The sequence below is a fragment of the Candoia aspera genome, chromosome 1, assembly GCF_035149785.1.
Source record: "Candoia aspera isolate rCanAsp1 chromosome 1, rCanAsp1.hap2, whole genome shotgun sequence".
Taxonomy (NCBI): Eukaryota; Metazoa; Chordata; class Lepidosauria; order Squamata; family Boidae; genus Candoia; species Candoia aspera.
Genome location: NC_086153.1, coordinates 16,908,757 through 16,928,883, shown reverse-complemented (window position 1 = coordinate 16,928,883; position 20,127 = coordinate 16,908,757). Strand labels below are relative to the sequence as shown.

The window sequence follows — 20,127 nt, the reverse complement described above, 5'->3', positions numbered from 1 at the left end:
CCTCAGGATGATGCAGACAATGCTCTTTACCCATTAAATCTGCTTCCAATAATACACTGTTAATATCCTCAGTACCAAACATTAGATGGCCTAGGTTGAGCCTGCTCCCTTCCTTCTCCCACGTCTGTTTGGGTAGACAGGCTCTGGGACTCAGCAGGCCCCTGCTTTGGGGGAAGGGTACGAAAACCATGCAGGTGTCAGCTGGGAGTTGTATCCAAGTCACTTGAGTTCCTCATACAGTATTTTATTCTAATCCTTGAATCTCACACCTGATGAAGTCTAAGAGTTCCTTTTGGCAGCAGGAAGGCCTCACGCTGGTGGCCAAAGCGCTATTCATACCTGGCTTCATTTACGTCTGTTTGCAAGAGGATCACAGGGAGGGCAGGAAGAGGAGGAGAATGCCCAGTGTGCCGCAGATCATTCGGTCAGCAGAAGACCAGTGCTCCCTCGAACAGAGAGATGGCAGGCTAGTTGGGAAGGGCTCATTCCGTCTTGGCCTTATCCTGGAATTTCTGGTGGACAACTCGCAATGTGGTGAAGAAGTTGCCAAGAAAGAGGGTGAAGAAGGGGAGAGCGCACATCAGGACCTGCCAGTGAAATTGACATGGTCAGAGTTGACTGCTTTAAGAGGAAGAGAGAGAGACACCCAGCCGTTCTCAAAAGGACTGGGTTGCTGGGGAGAGAAGTAAATTTAACAAAACTGACAGGAATTCTATCTAGAGCAGAACAGGGAGGGCAATGCAAAGCATCAGAAGGAGGCGTTTCACCATGGATGTTAGTTCAAAGTGTTAAAGCAGCTATGTCTTTTGTGAGGTGTATATAGCTACTTAAAAGGCTGTTGCTAGCTGTCTGTACGTGTAGATGTACAGCAACTTCGATGCTTTTAGAGAAAGTGTTGTCTGCACCCACACAGGTGACTGGGAACAGCTGTGGAAGCAGCTTAGAAGCCTCTTAAAGGAGGTGGCTGCTTTAATGCTTCAAAGATGGCAGCTTTGCCCACACAAACATTCTTCGTGAAGTACCTCTTTCAAATGTTTTGCATAAGCCCAAACACTGGCTTTTTACAAGTTTCCACTTTCAAGTCCCGTCACTTGTCACGTGAGGGTCACAAATGAAAGCCAGCTGACTAAACCATGTTTTAGAAAGAACTGTGAATCCTAATGCAAGTAGTTCTTGTTTCGTAGTGCAGATTTTCAGAACGCCTAATTCATGGCTATGGTGGCTAAGCCTGCTGGGGATTTAGCAACAGCCGGAAGATCACAAGTTCCCCACCCCATCATGTAGCATCATCTGAAGGCAGCAGCCCAATGACATTGGCCTACACTTCGTTTCTGCACTGTACCTCCCTTTACTTATTCCATCCCAAGAAGACAGAACAATGGATTCACTAGCGCTTCTCCTTTTTAGCAGACAGGCTGCATGGACAACACTGGATCCTCTTTTGAGGGAACCTTGCTTGCATTTTTTTTTATCCTGTCCCTATTATTTTTATAAATAAGGCAGGAACATACCTAATACTCCTTCCTCCTCCTATTTTCCCCACAACAACCACCCTGTGAGATGGGTTGGGCTGAGAGATAGGGACTGGCCCAAGGTCGCCCAGCCGGCTTTTGTGCCTAAGGCGGGACTAGAAGTCCTGGTTTCTAGCCTGGTGCCTTCACCACTAGACCAAACTGGCTCTTTTTTCATGTTACATGGCATTTCCAGTTCTTGAAATCCACTCTGTGCTTTTTATTTGCTTTGTTAGTCTTCTAAAAGCTCCTCCTCCTGCCTTGCACTGCCCTTCAGTGTTGATTTTAGGTTTAGTTCATACGTGTTTACAGAGCAAAACACTCCCTTTATACACAGGAGCCCATCTGACAGACAGCAAAGGAAATGGCTAAGTAAGAAACAGCTTTACAATCAAGCAGTGGGAACACACAGTTTTACTCTGCCTGGACAGAGGGATTTCCCAGCCATGCTACCTTTTGCACAGGTGGCATTTTAATGTATGTGATTTATCACCACTTTAAACTGGAAGGATTCTATGATTTGATGAAAAGCACACACTCTGCCATTGAGCCATGATGTTTACCATTTATGGCAGGAGTTCCCAACCTTTGCAATACTCTGAATCTTAAAATACGAATTTGTGCGCCCCTTCTCCCCATGGTATAAAACAAATGATTTCACTGGAGAAAATACAAAAATATGGCTTACTTTAAATAATTTAACATACATTGATTAAGATGTATATATAAAATACTAGAACCTGAAAACTTTATGACGAAAAATGGATTCATTGGAAATAAGCACCTTCCCTCTTTTAAAACCACATTTTTAGCAGGTAGGATGAACTTGATTACTTTGTATAATATCTGAAATCTGGGTTTCATTTAGAGGACACCCACTCTCATTCGCCAAAGTCAAGAACACAAAAAAGGTGTTTCCTTGCCTTATTTATTTTTCAAATTACTATTACCGCCCATCTCCCCCCCAAAAAGGGGGACTCTGGGCAGTTTACAATAAAGCCTTAAATCAACTTCTCTTGACATGCTGTAGCATGCAAATTCTAGCACGCTGTAAGCTGCTTTGGCGCGCTCTCCTACAGCCATGCTAACAGTCAGCCCCTCTTCCCTTCCGCTCAGTTGCAATTTCCTCTGCAGGGGGTGGGTCAGAACAACAGGCATAATATTCTGCCTTTGAAAGGCAAACACAATAAAAAATCCCCCCTCACTCCTAAGTGTGGTGTGTGTCTCCCTCAACCCTGGGTCCTCTGCCAGAGGCCTGGGAGTTTGAGGGTTCTATGCAGGATCTTAGCTGTTCCTAGCACAGCACTCTTCTGGACAGAGAGCTCTGATGATGTTCCTGGGATCTGTTGGAGCCACTCTGCCAGCTTATATGACAAGCTGGAGAAGTACCAGGGCATGAAGGAGGAGCTAGGGAGGATGTGGAAAGTGAAGGCCAACATGGTCCCAGTGGTGGTAGGAGCACTCGGGGCTGTGCCTCCCAAGCTGGGAGAGTGGCTCCAACAGATCCCAGGAGCAACATCAGAGCGCTCTGCTCAGAAGAGTGCAGTGCTAGGAACAGCTAAGATCCTGCGCAGAACCCTCAAACTCCCAGGCCTCTGGTAGAGAAGAGGACCCGAGGATGAGAAAGATACACACCACCCCTAGGGGTCAGAAGGGGATTTTTAAAATATATATACATTAAAAAAAGCACTCAGGCATGGATACTGGGCTTTGGAATCATCTTTTGCTTGACATTCAGCATATTTTTTCTGTCAAACTGGTAAGCCTGGATGTAAGCCACTTTTTGGTAACCTTCCGACCATTGCCTGTAATCCCTTTAAGGGTTGTAACCCTCACTATGAGAAATGCTGATATAAAGGGCAAAGGAGTTTGGGAGGGTCACTGAGAGAGTTATAAATATTTTACAACAAGTATCACAATGGCTGCATTTAGAAGATATCTGATAATTTCTGTGAGCAATGCCAAAGCTTGCAATCTCCTCAACTGGACCATAATTTTGAAAGAGTGGGAAAGGAACAGAGTGTTGCCTCTCTCCTGTGCCCACAAATTCACTCTTACCTGCCATTCTTTGCATTCTGGATGCCTGGCCAGCTGGAAGAGTGTGATGGCATTGAACAGTTGCCAGAACTAGAGAGAGAAGGTACTGTTTTATTTTATCTCAGACCCCACCCTCAAATGTACAAACCACACATCACTGTGAGATCACACCACTGGGTTTTGGCAGTAGAATTTTTTTAGGGTTTTTGTCAAGATAAAATTCAAAACACTCTCTTTCAAAGCAATTGAGAACTCTGTGCTCAGATGAGTATCCCTGCCCCCTGCCCCATGCCACCCACTGGGATTTCAACCTAGAAATGCAGGCTGCTTGCAGCTTAATTATCTCCTTCCCCACAAAAAAGAGACAAGAACTTATTTGGGCACAAAATACATTTCAAATCCAGATTATTCATATGAGTTAATCAGTAGCTGCATCCCATGTAAAAGGAAGAAGACACGTGGAACAACAGTCAATATATCAAATTATCATGCATAAATAAGGAAGAGCAATCCAGGATTCTAAGTCTAAATCACTCTTGGCCTCAATCTTTTTCTGGATCCCCCCCAAGCTCTCTGCCAAGCAGAGTGAGGAAATTAGGCAGTTTCCCCCCTAAAAGCTGTCAGTGTTTTTCTGCCATTTCAGAAGGGAAATAAATATAATCACTCTTTAAGGAGCGTAATAGGTTTAAAACATGAACACGGAACAAACCAGAGAAATCAGATATATTTTCCCAAACACCAAAATATGTCAGAATTCCTTGTACCTGCCAGGTTCTATGGTAACTCGGCATCACTGCCATGCCCACACTGGTCATAAGAGTATTATAGTCCCTTGTGGCAAAATAAATTCTCATAATGTAAATAGGCTTGGAGGGGAGGGGTGTTTGTTCCTTTGAGCATCTCACATAAATCTTCATATAATATTATTATTATTATGAAATAAAGGTTTAATTCTCATTTACTCAGTTGTATATAAACAGAGTATATGATATATCTCCCCTGAAAAAGAGCTAGTAAGAGAAAAGAGAAAATATGTATAAGAACTCTACATTGACCTTTATTTTTCCACACAAGAAGCTCAGAAGAAACTACACCCCTTCAAATCAAATAAACCTGGTTTCACCTTGCCTACGCTAAAGATACTCCCCGAAGACGTTGTGACATGCTTACTTGGCCGAAGAAGAGGAACGGAAGCAGGAAAGTGAGCCCTCTCCACATCCACGACTGGAAACCCTCTGCAAGGAAAAACACAGAGCTGAAGAATCAGCCCGGTGACCAGCAGTCCCAACTGCAGATTGACTGGAGGTGGCAATATTTGGGTGACCTGAATGCTACCACAGATCTCTCACCTCTGCTAAGCTAGCATTGCCAGAATAGGAAATACAGAAGCTTGGAGAGACACAGAACATTGTAAAAGTCTGCCTCCCCAAGAATAAAAGGCTCTCGTCTCTTTGAGAAAGGAAGCAGGCAGGGTAAGATGGTTTGAAAAGCAGACCTACCCTCTGGACAGATTCAGGGTTTTTTTTGCAACTATATGTACCATGGTTATTAGCTATTTTCTGCTTTTTAAAAACTATACCTAGATGAGGACACTAAAAATGTTAATATCTCTAGCCAGAAACATCATATGATGCATGATAAAAAAAAAGTCCCTTTGTATCAAGCTCTCCTGGTGACTTCAGGGACACTCCTCTGTAATCTTCTTGGCCGTGGCATGAAATAGTAAGCCGTTGCATTATTATGGGATGTTTTTTTCTACTTCCTAATGTAGGCTACAGTCCTGGGATTCCCTTGAGATCTCCCATCCAAATATGAACCAGGCCTGATCTTGCTTAGCCACCTAAAGAGATGAAGCAAGCCTATGCAATAATTCCAGTATCCAAGGCTGGGGGAAAATTGCAATTTGGAGGAATTATGGACCATATGAGCATCCTTGCAGGTCCAACATTCTCTTTACCACAATAGTGAAACAGAAGCTTTTGGAAGTCCACAAGACATTGGCCTGCTGTGGCTTCCCAGCCCTTGTGTCTCACAACGATCCCACCCTCATGGCCACTAAGAGTCCCCTCCTCCTCCTTTCAAAACCAGTGACCAGCAGAGCATTTTCTGTAGGGATGATTTCACAGCCATTAGTGAAGGAAGGTCCCCATCCCTCATCCAGGACAGTTTGCCTCAGCGAAGGAGAAAGAGAGGGCAGAAATGCCACCTACCCACAGTGAGATCCATGGTGTGTCGTTCGCCCAAAGCTCTCAACCGGTACAGGCAACCACTCTGGTAATAATATTGAAGAAACTGGACGAAGCCTGTCAAATTTCAGCAAGAGAAATCAAAACTCAGGGGTGTAGCATACACTGAGATACTTAAATTATCCATCCCTCATTGTTACTACAGTGTCCCTTAAAAGCAAAGACCTAGTTTTAAACCCCTTCATCCATTACCTTTGGTGGAGGTGTGGTTTTTCTTTTCTTAAAAAACAAAAAATCTAGTTCTTACAATAACGGGGAAAAAAGCTTGAATATGTCTGAGATGCTTCAGCCAGTCTGGAAGATGGAGCCTATAGTAATTTGCCCTTTCCCTTAGCACCAGCTCCTGGGCCACTGCCCTTTCATCTCAATTTCACCCCATGAGGAAATCCTCACATTTTCATATTACTGGTTGACTGCCCCTTACTCTCATTCAAACACTCAGTGTCATGTTCGCCGTTTCAATGTATTTGATACATCGTAACATTTCGCATGTCATTAGCTGGATACGTGTTTCATCTTTCACGGGAGGATGGCAGTAGTTATCTCTTGGCTGTGCTTTGGAATGTGTTTGCTTTATCTGCTATGTTCAAGGTTACTTTCCCAGGCTAGCAGGTCTGACGATTGCTAGCACCTGGGACGGGCGGGGCTGTTGCCAGGGAGGCGGGATACGTTCGCACCGAGGGTTTTAAGTTTGTATTTGGCGCGCTTTTGCTCATTCTCAGCTTTCTCTGTATTTGCCATAAGTTCCCTAATCAGATTTCATTTAGCAGCCTCTTGTGAGTCTGAGTATTTGGGCTGGGCAATCATTACACTCAGACAGTGAAAACAGGAGCTTCCCCACAAAAAGACATACTATGTTCTGTGCTGTGGAATCTCGGCAATGTAGCTATGAAAGTAAAGGCTGGAATTCATCGTTTTACTGACCCCCCGATACTCGCGGGTCTTCAACCGCTTCCCTCCTCCCTCTTCTTTAATGTAGCCCCACTTACTCTGATACATGGAGAATGTGAGGAACTGGTTTCGGAACTTCTGGTACATAAGGCCGTCTGGCCTGCAAAGATAGAGGGAGTGTCATGAGTACTGATGGTGAGCAGGAGGGGGCCTCTATCCAGGGGGAAAACGCATGCGTAGTACTGAGGAGTTAAGCAGCCATTCAAAGAGACACAGATCAGACCCGCCTTAACTTTTGGGGTTTATCTGTCTGGGTTTTTCCCACACTTCTTCAGTTTGTTAGGATTTTCTGTCTAATGTAGCAGTAATAAAGCACTAGAGACCTATTCCTTGTCTCAGCGTGGTTCCTGACTGTTAGGACAGGGAGTATAGAAACATACATGTAATCAGAATCCACTGGCATGTGAGGGACAATTGCCATTCTTGCAGAAGGCTCCAGAAAGGTATTAAGCAAACCCCTGGGCTATTAACTGACTGAAACCACAGGCATTATGCTCGGTTTTTTCTTGAAGTCACCAAGACAACTGGAGAGAAAAGCTGAGATAAAGACTCACCAAGTCAGCATGACACCTGAGAGGAAGGTGGAAATGTAGTGATGAAACACCCACCAGCCTTTAATCCTGGAAGAGCAAATGCAACCATTTTCAGTAGAGTTTCGCTTTTAATCATGACAGCCCAGTATACTTCAGCAATGCTTGGGGGCTCTTCTTTTGGAAGGTGAGAGGGCCACCAGGACAGTAGCAGCTGGGATCCACTGCAGTGAGCACCAAACACAATGTAAATGGCCATAAGCTTAGGGAAAACACCTGGGTTGCCTCTTGAGGAGACATATCCCCCATTCCACTCTCTTCCCTGAAGTAGCACAATTAAAGGAAAAACAATTATTTTGCTTGCCAGTCTGGGGCTAAGGAAACTTGGGAGGGCAAAGAAAGGAGAACATAGAAGACACTGCATGGGAATCACTCATTGTTGGGTGTTTCTCTTGTTTTGGGTGTTTCTCACTGGATGTTTCTCTGGTTTTGAGCATGGACATCAAAGGAACAGTCTGTGGGCTGAGATACAGCAGCCTAACAGACAAGAGCCTAAGGCAACCAACTTTCCGTTTTGTAGGAAAGAAAATCTAAGGTTTGATCCCCAGAGCTAGGAATGTGGGTGTGTATCGACAGATTTTGCAGTTGGGGAAGTGCTCAGTGGAAGAACAGTAGTTTGTATGCAGAAATGTCTCAATTTAGTCCATCACATCTCCAGTTAAGAGGATTTCAGATAGGGAAGAAAAGATCTTGGCCAAATCCTCTAAGAACTACAGAAAGCCCCTGGATGAGGTTAGTCAAAAATTAAGATAAGGCAGCGCTGTAAGACAAAGTGTCATGTTCCCTGTTTCAATGTACAGTATGCATCGTAACGTTTCACATGCCATGCTGCTGATGCGTGTTTCTGTTTGGGAGGGAGCTGCTGTGAGACCTTGTACCAAGCTCTGTATCTGTGTTCATTACAATGGAATGTGTTTGGGTTATTTTACCTGTACAAGGCCTTTTCCCACAGACCATCAGAAACCGTTAGGAGCACCTGGGATTGTGAACTTGGGAAGATTCTACGGGGGGAGGGATCTCATTTACACCGAGGGTTTTTAGTTTGCATTTGGTGCGCTTTTATCATTCTCAGCTTTCTCTGTGATCCTGCATACTATTCTTTAATAAATCAGATATCTTTGAATTCCTGCTCATGAGTCTGATAGTGTTTTAGAATAGGCAACCATTACATAAAGCTGAGAATCACCAAAGTTGTACCGTTAGCTCCTACCAAGATTAGTTTCTTGTGAGGGAAAATAGTTAACAATGGCCGAGTCCAAGCTCACGACCGGGGGACTTGAGGAGATGGCTAGCTTGATGCCCGAGTCGACGGTCAAGAGCGGAGAACTGAGCCTCACCCCAGAACCTTCAGATTTCCAGTCCTGAGGTAGAGGAATCTGACGATGGGGGAGAACTGGCACCCAGCGAATCGCCCGCAGAGTTGATCACCTCGGATGAAGTGGGAGAACCCCAGCCAGGGGTTCCCGCTGACCCCAGATGTAGAATCTACCACGGTATCAACAGAGAGACAGCCTAACATGCAAGGGAGGGAGGAATCTCAAACCCCTGAAAGGCTAAGAGTGATGGAGGCCAAAATAGAATCGATGGAGTACATGCTAAGAAACCTGTCTCTGTCATTGTGGGGGCAGGGGAGGAGATCCCAGCTTCACGCAACCATCCCCCATCCTCCCATCTGGACCGCCGGCGGAGCAGGGCCAGAGACGGCTCCAGGATGAATCTCCACCCTGCAGGGCTCGACCACCAGTCTCCCCACCCCGAAGAGGGAGAGCTACTGTAACCTGGGGCCCAACCACTCAAGCAGCCGCCAATTCTGCTCCAACAGGAGTGGGGGTGAGAGACTTTTCTGTCAAGTTTGATGGGGATCCAACCAAGTTATCTTTCTTTCTAACTAATGCTAAAAGTTACACGAGGCAGTTTGGAACATACTTCCCTTCCGAAGAGGCTAAGATAACTGCCATTGCCGCCAAGTTGAAGCGGCTGACTGGTATGTTCAATTAAGTGAGGCTGACTCCCCTGCACTTGATTATTTCGAGGACTTCTTGTGGGCATTAAAGCTGCATTTTGAGGATCCTCTGGCCAAGGCAAGAGCTAAGAAGGCACTGAAGGATCTTACCCAGGGCCAACTGTCTATAGCTGATTATGCCCTGGAGTTTAAGGCTCTAGCTGGGAAAATCCCCGACTGGTCTCAGTCAACTTTAATAGAATGGTTTAAAGAGGGACTCAACCAGGACGTCCTACGGTGGGCGTGGTGTAGGGAAGACCCAGAGTCATTGTACGAATGGATCTGTCTGGCAGGCAAGGCTGAGCATGCTCAGCATACCTTCATGCAAACCAGAAAACCTGAAAAACCACCAGCCACCATGAGGGGACCCCAAAGTGCTGTGACTGCTGCCCAGCCAGGCTATAGAGCCTGGGATGAGGAGAGAGATCGGTGCTACGCGAGGGGTCAGTGTCTCCGATGCGGAAAGGAAGGGCATTGAGCAGCTGATTGCCCAAAAGCCAAGGCTGGAGATCGAGCGGGCAAGCCGCCAGCCAAATCACCCCCCTCCTCGCGGCGGATGACAGCAGCCAAGGGCGCAGCCGATGCTGAGGAAGTGAGGAGAGGCTGAAGACGACTCTAAGGAGCCGGCGGGAAAGGCCAGCCACCTGCCATGAAGAGCGCCTGCAGGCAGGTGGAGGAGGATGGGCGTGAGGATGCTATGGTGAGTGCTGACTGTCCCATTTTAGCAGTAAAAGTGAAATTGGGCTCCCGCACAAAAACTACAGAGGTATGGGCTTTGGTTGACTCTCGGTGTTCCAGGTGTTTAATTCACCCTGATCTGGTTGCTGCTTTGGACCTGCCTAGCTTCCCCCTCCAGCAGCCTTTGATCTTCACACAGTTGGATGGTTCAACGGCGGGGGGGTGGGCCAGCAACCCATTTCACTGGAACTGTTGCGATGCAAATGGGCAGCCACCGTGAGACTTTAAAATTTGTAGTAGCACCTGTTGGCAATCCCTTGGTAATTCTGGGGATCCCCTGGTTGACCTATCAAAGCCCATATATAAACTGGGGACATAGAACTGTGACTTTTAAAGATGGGTTTCACCAAGCTCCTGCAGCGGAGAGAGCTGCACGTGCGGGGGTTGGAAGGGCTGCGATCGCCTCGCTGCACCCTACCTTGGCACATTTAGAAGGCTTGCCCGATCGATACCAAGACTTTGCAGACGTATTTGGGGAAATGGAAGCAGATCAGCTACCCCCCATCGGAAAACTGACTGTGCGATAGAGTTGGTTCCCAATGCTCAATTGCCCAAGCCAAAAATTTATCCAATGACTCAGAAGGAGCTTGAGGCATTACGGGACTTTATTGACAAAAATCTGTCAAGGGGGTTTATTGAACCTGCAAATTCCCCAGTTGGGGCCCCTGTGCTATTCCGGGAAAAGAAAGATGGCACGCTCCGACTCTGTATGGACTATCGAGGGTTAAATTCCATCTCAATTTTCAACAAGTACCCTCTTCCGCTCATGAAGGACATGTTAGCTCATTTGTCTAAGGGCAAGATTTTCTCCAAGCTTGATCTTTGTGAAGCCTATTTCTGCATCCGCATACGAGCTGGAGATGAGTGGAAAACTGCTTTTAATTGCCCACTGGGTTCATTTCAGTACAAAGTCCTCCCTTTTGGGTTGGCAGGGGCGCCCGGAGTCTTCATGCAATTGATTAATGAAGTATTACATGATCATTTGTTTAAAGGGGTCCTGGTTTATTTATATGATGTTCTCATTTACACTGAAACCGAGGAGGAACACGAACGCCTCCTCAAACAGGTGTTACACAAGCTTAGAAATGCCAGACTCTATGCCAAACTTTCCAAATGTGAATTCCACAAGACCCAGCTTGACTATCTGGGCTATAGGGTGTCTGACAAGGGCATTGAAATGGACCCTGCAAAAATTCAGGCGATTTTAAGTTGGGAATGTCCCCGCACCCGGAGGCAATTGCAAAGTTTCCTCGGGTTCAGTAATTACTATCACCAATTTATCCAGGGGTTCGCTGAGATTGCTTTGCCCCTCACTGATTTACTCCGTACCAAGGGCTTGAGGGAGACACACAAAGTACAAAACCCTGGGGCAGTGCTGAATTGGACGCCTGAATGCCAGGCAGCATTTGAGAAATTAAAAACCTTTTTCATTGCTGAACCTATTCTACAGCACCCCGATCCTGAATGCCCCTTTGTGGTCCATGTTGATGCTTCTGACTCCTCAGTTGGGGCTATATTGTTACAGAGAGATTCTGAAAATCACTTAAAACCCTGCACTTATCTGTCCAGAAAATTTTCTGAAACCGAACGCCAGTGGCATGTTTGGGAAAAGGAGGTGTTTGCTGTAAAAGCTGCTTTGGAAGCCTGGCGTCACCTCCTTGAAGGTGCTAAATGCCCTTTCGAGGTTTGGACCGATCACAGGAATTTGGAAGCCCTCTGCACCCCCAGGTGTCCTAAACAAATTCGCTGGGCTCAGTTTTTCAGTCGTTTCAACTTCCAGTTAAAATTTATCCCAGGAAAGAAAAACTTTCTGGCCGATGCTTTGTCGCATTTACCTCAGGATTTTGACCAGGGGGCAGATGTGGTTGGGACTGTTCTCACTGAATCACAACTGGGTTTGGTTGCTGTCACTCGGAGCCAGACCCGCGCGCAAGCAACCCCACCCCCAGCCCAGTCTGGGAAGCGGAAGGTGCAAGTTCCTTGTCAGTTACAGAAGGACTTTCTCCAGGCGCTGAAATCTGACACTTGGTTGCTAGCTAATAAAGACACTGTTTCTTTTGAAAACGGTCTGGCATGGGTGGAACACTGCCTTTATGTACCCGAAACTTTAAGAGCTGAAATTTTACAGCGTTCCCATGATGATAAACTTGCTGGGCACTTTGGTTTTGTCAAAACATTACATTTGGTTCGTCGTCAATTCTGGTGGCCTACCTTGAGACGCGATGTAAAAGACTATGTAGCTTCCTGTCCTGTTTGTGCAATGTCAAAACGTAAGGGGGGGCGGAAACCACAGCGGCTTCTACAGCCCGTGGCCAGCCCGTCCCGTCCCTAGGATGAGATTTCTATGGATTTTATTGTGGATCTTCCTCCCAGTCAGAAGAAAACTGTCATTTGGGTTGTAAAAGATTTTTTTTCCAAACAAGCACATTTCATTCCATGTGCATCCATCCCATCAGCCCTGCAATTGGCATGCCTATTTCTCATCCACATCTATCGCCTCCACAGTAGCCCCTCCCGTTTGGTCAGTGACCGCAGGACACAGTTTACTTCCCAGTTTTGGAAATCATTTTTAAAATTGATTGGCACCAAACAAGCACTATCCACGTCTTCCCATCCTGAGACTGACGGTTCTACTGAGATTTTGAACTCCACTCTTGAACAATTTCTTAGAGCATACATTAACTACCATCAGGACGATTGGGTGGAGTTACTACCTTTTGCTGAAATGGCTTACAACAATGCTGTCCATCAAAGTACTGGGCAAACCCCTTTTCGTGTGGTTTCTGGTCACGACTTTGTTCCCATCCCTGAACTGCCACAACCCCCTTCCCAAACATGTTCTGCCTCTGACTGGGCTGTTAAGCTGGCTGATTCCTGGCCGGTGATTCAACAAGCTTTGGCTGATGCCCAGGCTGCTTACAAGTTTCAAGCCGATAAGTATCGTTCCTTGCAACACGACTTCAAGATTGGGGATCAGGTGTATCTATCTACCAAATTTATCAAGTCACCACAACCTTCTAAAAAACTTGCTCCCATGTTCATTGGTCCTTTCCCTATTGTTGGTCTTATCAATCCAGTTACTGTTAAATTGGATTTGCCTCACAATTTGAAACGCTTGCACCCTGTTTTCCATTGCAGCTTGCTCAAGCCTGTCCACCACTCCTCCCGCTGGCATCCCCAACCTCCTCCTGCTCCGATCATAATTGACGGTCAACAGCACTTTGAGGTCAAGGAGGTCGTTGATTCTCGCAAGCTTCAAGGCACCCTCCAGTATCTAGTCCGATGGAAACACTTTCCTCATCCTGAATGGGTATCTGCTCACCATGTTAATGCTCCTGATTTAGTTCACCGTTTCCACCTTGCTTACCCTTTGAAGCCTGCTGCTTAGTGTTTTCTTTCTTTTGGGGGGGCAGTATGTCATGTTCCCTGTTTCAATGTATAGTATACATCGTAACATTTCACATGCCATGGCGCTGATGTGCGTTTCTGGCTGGGAGGGAGCTGCTGTGAAACCTTGTACCAAGCTCTGTATCTGTGCTCATTACAATGGAATGTGTTTGGGTTATGTTCTCTGTTCAAGGCCTTTTCCCACAGACCATCAGAAACCGTTAGGAGCACCTGGGATTGTGAACTTGGGAAGATTCTACAGGGGGAGGGATCTCATTTACACCGAGGGTTTTTAGTTTGCATTTGGCGCGTTTTTATCATTCTCAGCTTTCTCTGTGATCCTGCATACTATTCTTTAATAAATCAGATATCTTTGAATTCCTGCTCATGAGTCTGATAGTGTTTTAGAATAGGCAACCATTACACAAAGGAGAGGTCAGAACCAGGGTCTGCTCAGCTTAGTTTGTAACAATCTCCCAAATTTGTGGGTGACAGGTCTAGTTCAAGATTGCAAGGAACATCCAGGAACAGTTTTCTCCACGTGAAATGCTGAAGAACCCCTGCAATCAGAACAGGAAGTGCTGTGCTAGATGGACCCGCTCTGATTCCATATACAAGCCTGGTTTTCTAGGGAGACACTCCCATGTTCAGTTCCCAGAATTCTACAAGCAGGACGAGGAAAGATTTCATAGGGAACATCCGAGTGCTGGCTAAATATGCATGTGACCTCCTTAGCTTAAAGAGTAATTCTGAACAGAAGCACTACTTACTTAGAACCATTGTTGATCAAGATGCTCTCCCGAATGGTCAGTGTGCAGTAATACCAGACCAGGAGAAAATTGAAGACAGCATCAGTTACCCTGTCATAAAAAGTGAGAAAGTGATGGGTCAACAGTGGTAATATAATTGTCTGGTGAAGTAAATGCCAGTTTCTGTTTCTGGGACAGAGAAGCAGAGGGCTAAAGATGTCCTCATAAAAGCATGCTGGAGGACAGCTACCCTCTAGAAATGGGAGAGGGGAGAGAGAGAAGAGAAAAACTAAAATAATGGCATTTAATTTAAATTACACAATATTATCCAAGTAGTTGGGGATTTTTCCTTGTGATAAAATGTTACAAAGAGGCAGCCACCTTTGCAAAGGCTTAGAGGGATGAACTTCCAGAGGGCATAGCCAGGCTCAGATTACAGATTCTGTTGCCTTCTTCAAAATTAATATGGAAGAGAGTATGGTGGAATGGTTAAGGCGGTGTTTCTCAACCTTGGTAACTTCAAGCTGTGTGGACTTCAACTCCTAGAATTCCCAAGCCAGCCATGCTGGCTGGGGAATTCTGGGAGTTGAAGTCCACACAACTTGAAGTTTCCATGGTTGAGAGACACTGGGTTAAGGTGTTGGATTAGGAGCTGGGAGATCGTTTTACTTCCCGGTCTAGTCTACAGCCTGGAGGTCTCTCCTCCAAACACTAACCAGGTCAGATTCCGCTTAGCTTTCAAGATCAGCCACGGTCAGCTAAATGCTTTGAAGTATGGGTGAGGATCAGGGAGGCTTGGGTTCTAATCCATGCTCGGCCACAGAAACTCACTGGGGGACTTTGAGCCAATCCATTTCTCTCAGCCCAACCTGCCACATCATGTTGTTGTGGGGCTAGAATGGGTGTGCTATGTACACATTCCTGAGCTCCTGAAGTTACAAAGGGTGGGATATAAATCTATCAAATAGGTTGATCAACTATTTATAGTGTGTGCAGTATTGTCAAGTGCCATATGGACAGGGACTGTGCATCAGGAGAAGGATTAACACTACCGAGGGTTAACATTTTATGTCCTGTGTTTATTTCTTTATTATTTCCTTATCAAACAAACTTATTTAGCTACCTGAAGGAACCATGGCTTTCGAACAAAATGTTTTAATGAAAACATTTAAACGTTTATCATTTTGTCTAACTAAAAACAAAATGACAATCTAAAACAATAAACAGTGCTGAGGCCCTGATAAAATGCACAATCATCAATCCACCGTTCCATGCCAGCTCCATCAACAACAACAACAACAATTCCCCTATTGCCTAGGGGAAAAAGTCTTCACTGCTTCCCTGAAGTGCTTCCTAAACTGTTAGTCATTTTAGTTATTTCATCAACGGCACGACAATCCCAATTTTAAGAGGTCCCCCACCATGCACACAAAAAAAGACGGATAAGAGAAACTCCTCTTCCCCCATTGTTACATCTGTGGTGAATCTAAGTCATCTTTCACAACCCAGAATAAGGGAGCCTTGCTGTATGCTTCCCTCCCACTTCCCTCCAAGAAATTTCTAATGGCCCCAGTCTGTTAAACTCTGCTCCAGTGATGGGAAGATTCTGCCATCTGAATAATCCTCCCTTTTAATTACAGTGGAGGCTTTGTTGACTTGGCTTTCCAAAATCATTCTCATCTGCATGGGAGATGGCAATACGGAGTTGGGTGTGAGCACAGTGGGGCAGGAAAGGGGTGGGGGTGTCATTGCTTCTACCTCCCAACACTGTCAAATAGTTAAGGTGGGCAGCTTAAAAATTTGTAGCATTTTTATATTTAGAGGTCCAGTAAAATTAATCGCACTGCCCTCAAATGCTGTTTCCTTCAACACCTGATTGCATTTCCAAAAAAAGGAAGCTGTCTCTGTCTCGCCAGCTCCCCAAAGTCCTCTGAGGAATGGGGGTGGCAGCTTCTGGTGGCTGAGAGGAAGGGGAGAGGCTGCCGTGTTTCAGGATTGCACACTCACCTGGAGTTGAGGAGGAAGCGGCAGGTGAAGGAGATGATGAGCAAAATGATGGTGAGGTAGAGCTTGAACTTCTCATACTCATCCTTATACGCAAACCTAAGAGGGGGAGGCGGAGGAGGGAATGAGCCAGGTCTGGTACCCGCTTGCAGCGCTGGTTCCGCCTTTCCAAACCTGCTATCTTCCAAGCACCTTGCAACTGTAATGCCCCAAATCCCCAACCCCAGGAGCTGGAATTCCAACATAACCTGAAGGATGGCAGCTGGGGAAGAACTAACTTTTCAAGCTCTTTATCTATGGCAGTCCATGACCATAATAATGACTGGTTTGATTTGAAAGCCCTCTGGAGCTTGGGACTCTGATGTCTTAAGGAGCACTTTACTCTTACACGAGCCTGCCTAGCGATGAGCACCAGAGGGCCTTCTCTACGGGTCTTCTGACTTTATTAAGGGAAAGCAGGAACATGAGTTGTTAGTATGGCATGGAATGAAATACCCTCCCGGGAGGTATTACTTAAATCAATTTAATTTTACCTGGGAGAGTACAGTTCTGAAAGTATAATTTGTTTGTTTTTAAAAAGGAATACACCTGTGTCTCACCAAGCATTAGTTTGTACCCGTTTAAGATTAATCTGATTCTGCATAGGTAGTCCTTCGGTTATGACCATTTGTTTGTGACCATTCAAAGTCGAACGGTGCTGAACAAATGGTACTTGTCAGGGCTGAGGCGAAGCAACAACGCTGAGCCAGGAATTCAGCTGTAGTCTTTATTGTTTCTACCATACACAGAATCTTGCCAAACTGAGCAAAGCCAAAAGGTGCTAGGGAGAAATACTCCAGGCAATCTGAGGCAGGCCCTGTCTCAGCTTCTTGGCCGGCTGCCCAAGGTCCTCCACACTGTAAGATCGTTTCTCCCCCAGAATGCACCCCCTCCTTTCTCTCCTGTGACCTCCATTGCACCACCTCCCTCCTCAGAGACATATTCCATTTCAGATCCTCATAGTTCCGGCTGTTGCAGCATCCCCACAGTCAAGTGATCGCAATTTCCGATGTTCCCTGCCAGCTGCCCAGAAGCAAAGTCAATGGGGAAGCTGGCAGGAAGTCTCGGTCATGTGAGGTCCTCTCTTAATGACAGCAACCGGGACTGCTGGAATTGCCATCACTAAGCAATGCAGTCATGTGACATCGCACTTAGTGACTGCAGTTCCGGTCCCAATTGCTGTTGTAAGTGAAGGACTACCTGTAAAGTAAAAGACACATTCATATAACATACAACACCCAGTTAGTTTTAACCTTGGTTTGTTTGATTGGTTTTGTGGCTTAGCACCCTGGGAAACTTCACTTGCATATTCTTAAATTTAAAACAGGGTTCCTAATCTGTATGACTGTAAAACACATCAGCAATGAGATAAACTATAATCAATTATCACCTACTTAGCTTGTTTGCTTAGCAGAGTGACGTTCACATTCCCCAGCACGAGACTCAGGTACAACCTGGATCACAACAGAGAGAGAGAAAAAGTACACCTCCATAACAACACCCTGAGTCATACTGCTCTCACATTCCAGGCATACTCAGCATCTCAAATTGGCCTGCAAGGAGTCATAATAAAATACATTGATGAGCTCCCTGGTTCCTTTTGACAGCAGCTGTGAGAACACTGCATTAACAGGGTACAACATGTGATTTTGCTATAATTAGCACACAACTAGCATCTGTTTTCAGAGTTACCAGGAGCTGGTGGCACCAAACTAACTACAGACACCTTTGGGTATAGAATCACACTGCAATTCTGTGAGATGAAATATCTGCTTATACTTTCAACAGCTATTGGCTAAAAGTAACTAAATGGAATCTCCCTTTATAGGAGCAGTATGGCTCACAGTATACCGTCAGCTAAGGAGTGTTGACTTTTCTGCTGTGGCACCCACCCATTGGAACATCAGCCCCTCTGAGATCGGATTAGCCCCATCCCTGCTGGTCTTCCATGAGTCCTTGAAAATCTGATTTTGTGCCTGAGCCTGGGACCCTGGGTGTGTAACAGAGCCCATCTCCTGACTATGTTGATAGTTGCCTGGATGATGCTTGGCTGCTATGTGTTTTATAATTTATACTATGCATTTTATCTATTTTATTGTAAGCTGCCTAGAGTCACTTACAAGAGATAGGTGACTAAAGCAATCAATCAATCAATCAATCAATCAAACTGTTAAGAACAAAATCAGCCTTATTCCACTCCCACTTTTGGGGAATTCTGAGTTCAATATGACCCCTTACCCATTCTTCTTTGGCAAGTAAGCCTCCATTTCAAAAAAGACATTCTGTCTCTCTTTGATCATATTCTGGAGTTCCTTGAGGGCATCCTCTTTCTGCACCTTGTCAGGAAGAGAAGACTTGCACCTGTACGAGGCCGGGAAGAAGGAACACATTTTTGAGAAAGCAGCAAGTGATTGATAAGCAGCAGACATCTCCCTTTAAACTTTCAAATCCAGCATCCTAAGCTTTCAGACCCTGCTTCAAAGCCCCAGAACCCCAGCCTTGAGATGGCTCCCCAAAAAGTTTCCCACAGGTATTTTTCTCCCGGCTGCAGGTGGAGGTGGTGGAAGCAGAGGAGAATCAAGGTTGGAGAAGAAGAAAACCCAACAACAAGACATCTTCTGCTCCCATTTTAAGCGAACCACTGGGGTAAGTCACAAAGGGAGCCTGCCATATCCATGCAGTAGCTGTAAGCCCTTCGCATTGCATGTTTCTGAGCTCCAGCCCACTCATCTCAAACTAATATTTGGCAACAGAAGGGTGTTCTGAATGTAATGTCAGGACAGAAAATTTGCCTCTTCCCCATGAGAGGCAAGAAATACACACAGATGGAAAGCTATTGGAGCCTACAATAAAAGTTTCCTTTGAAAGTCTTTCGTTACATCAAATTGCAAAATACTTTATATAAGAGGCCACGAACATCAAAGTGCCAACCTAATTATTATTATTATAAATCACGCAAGGATTATTTACAAACCAATATAGTTTTAGTAGATAAGCAAATGCAAGGTATGTAGAAATAAATATTTGGAGAGCAATATGTTGTTGTTTATTCATTTAGTCACTTCCGACTCTTCGTGACTTCATGGACCAGCCCACGCCAGAGCTTCCTGTCGGTCGTCAACACCCCCAGCTCCCCCAGGGATGAGTCCGTCATCTCTAGAATATCATCCATCCATCTTACCCTTGGTCGGCCCCTCTTCCTTTTGCCTTCCACTCTCCGTAGCATCAGCATCTTCTCCAGGGTGTCCTGTCTTCTCATTATGTGGCCAACGTATTTCAGTTTTGCCTTTAATATCTGTCATGAGCACCGTTGAGCTGAATGCATCAGCACAACGGCACACATGACAATACCTCGGAAACTAGAGGAAGGGATTTAAAGATAAGCAAAGCACGCACAACAACAGACACAGACCCCGAGGAGAAGGGAACGACCCCGGCCGGAAGAACCAGTCATTAGAACACAAAGGGGGAAGAAAGAACGACAAAGACAGGGTGGATCACGAGGCACACCTGAAGCTGTCAGCAGGAACGCAACGGATATCGCCCAGCTGACAGCAATCACCGGCCGGAGGAAGAAAACGATTATGAGTGAAGCCCGGGGCACCAGCAGGGGCCCCGCGACCCCTCACCTACCGGCAACGAAGCATACAGGACTTGGGGGGATGACACAACCCAAGGTGGGGGGGGCGCTGACCGGCGCGGGCTATTTAAACCCCACACTGGCGCGCTCCCTTCACTCTCAGCTTTTTCTAGCTATGCACTATGCTGAAATAAACCTGAACCTGCTCTTCCCTGAATCAGTGTCTGTGTTTTACTCAGTAGTAGGCAGCGCATGACAATATCGTTCCCTCAAGTGAGCAGTCTGGCTTTATT

General features: G+C 45.8%; 1 protein-coding gene across 1 annotated transcript in view; it reads right to left on the bottom strand.

Moving 5' to 3' along the window:
* TMEM120A (transmembrane protein 120A) overlaps positions 1-20,127 on the bottom strand; it is a 31,567-nt gene continuing 11,440 nt past the window's right edge. The window contains exons 3-12 of the mRNA XM_063298245.1: positions 18,493-18,615; positions 17,649-17,708; positions 16,219-16,314; positions 14,233-14,322; positions 7,300-7,365; positions 6,784-6,845; positions 5,759-5,851; positions 4,719-4,783; positions 3,570-3,638; positions 1-587 (exon numbers count right to left, since the gene is read on the bottom strand). Coding sequence (XP_063154315.1) covers positions 483-587; positions 3,570-3,638; positions 4,719-4,783; positions 5,759-5,851; positions 6,784-6,845; positions 7,300-7,365; positions 14,233-14,322; positions 16,219-16,314; positions 17,649-17,708; positions 18,493-18,615 — 829 coding nt within the window. The 3' untranslated portion in view covers positions 1-482. The remainder of the gene's footprint in view (positions 588-3,569; positions 3,639-4,718; positions 4,784-5,758; positions 5,852-6,783; positions 6,846-7,299; positions 7,366-14,232; positions 14,323-16,218; positions 16,315-17,648; positions 17,709-18,492; positions 18,616-20,127) is intronic.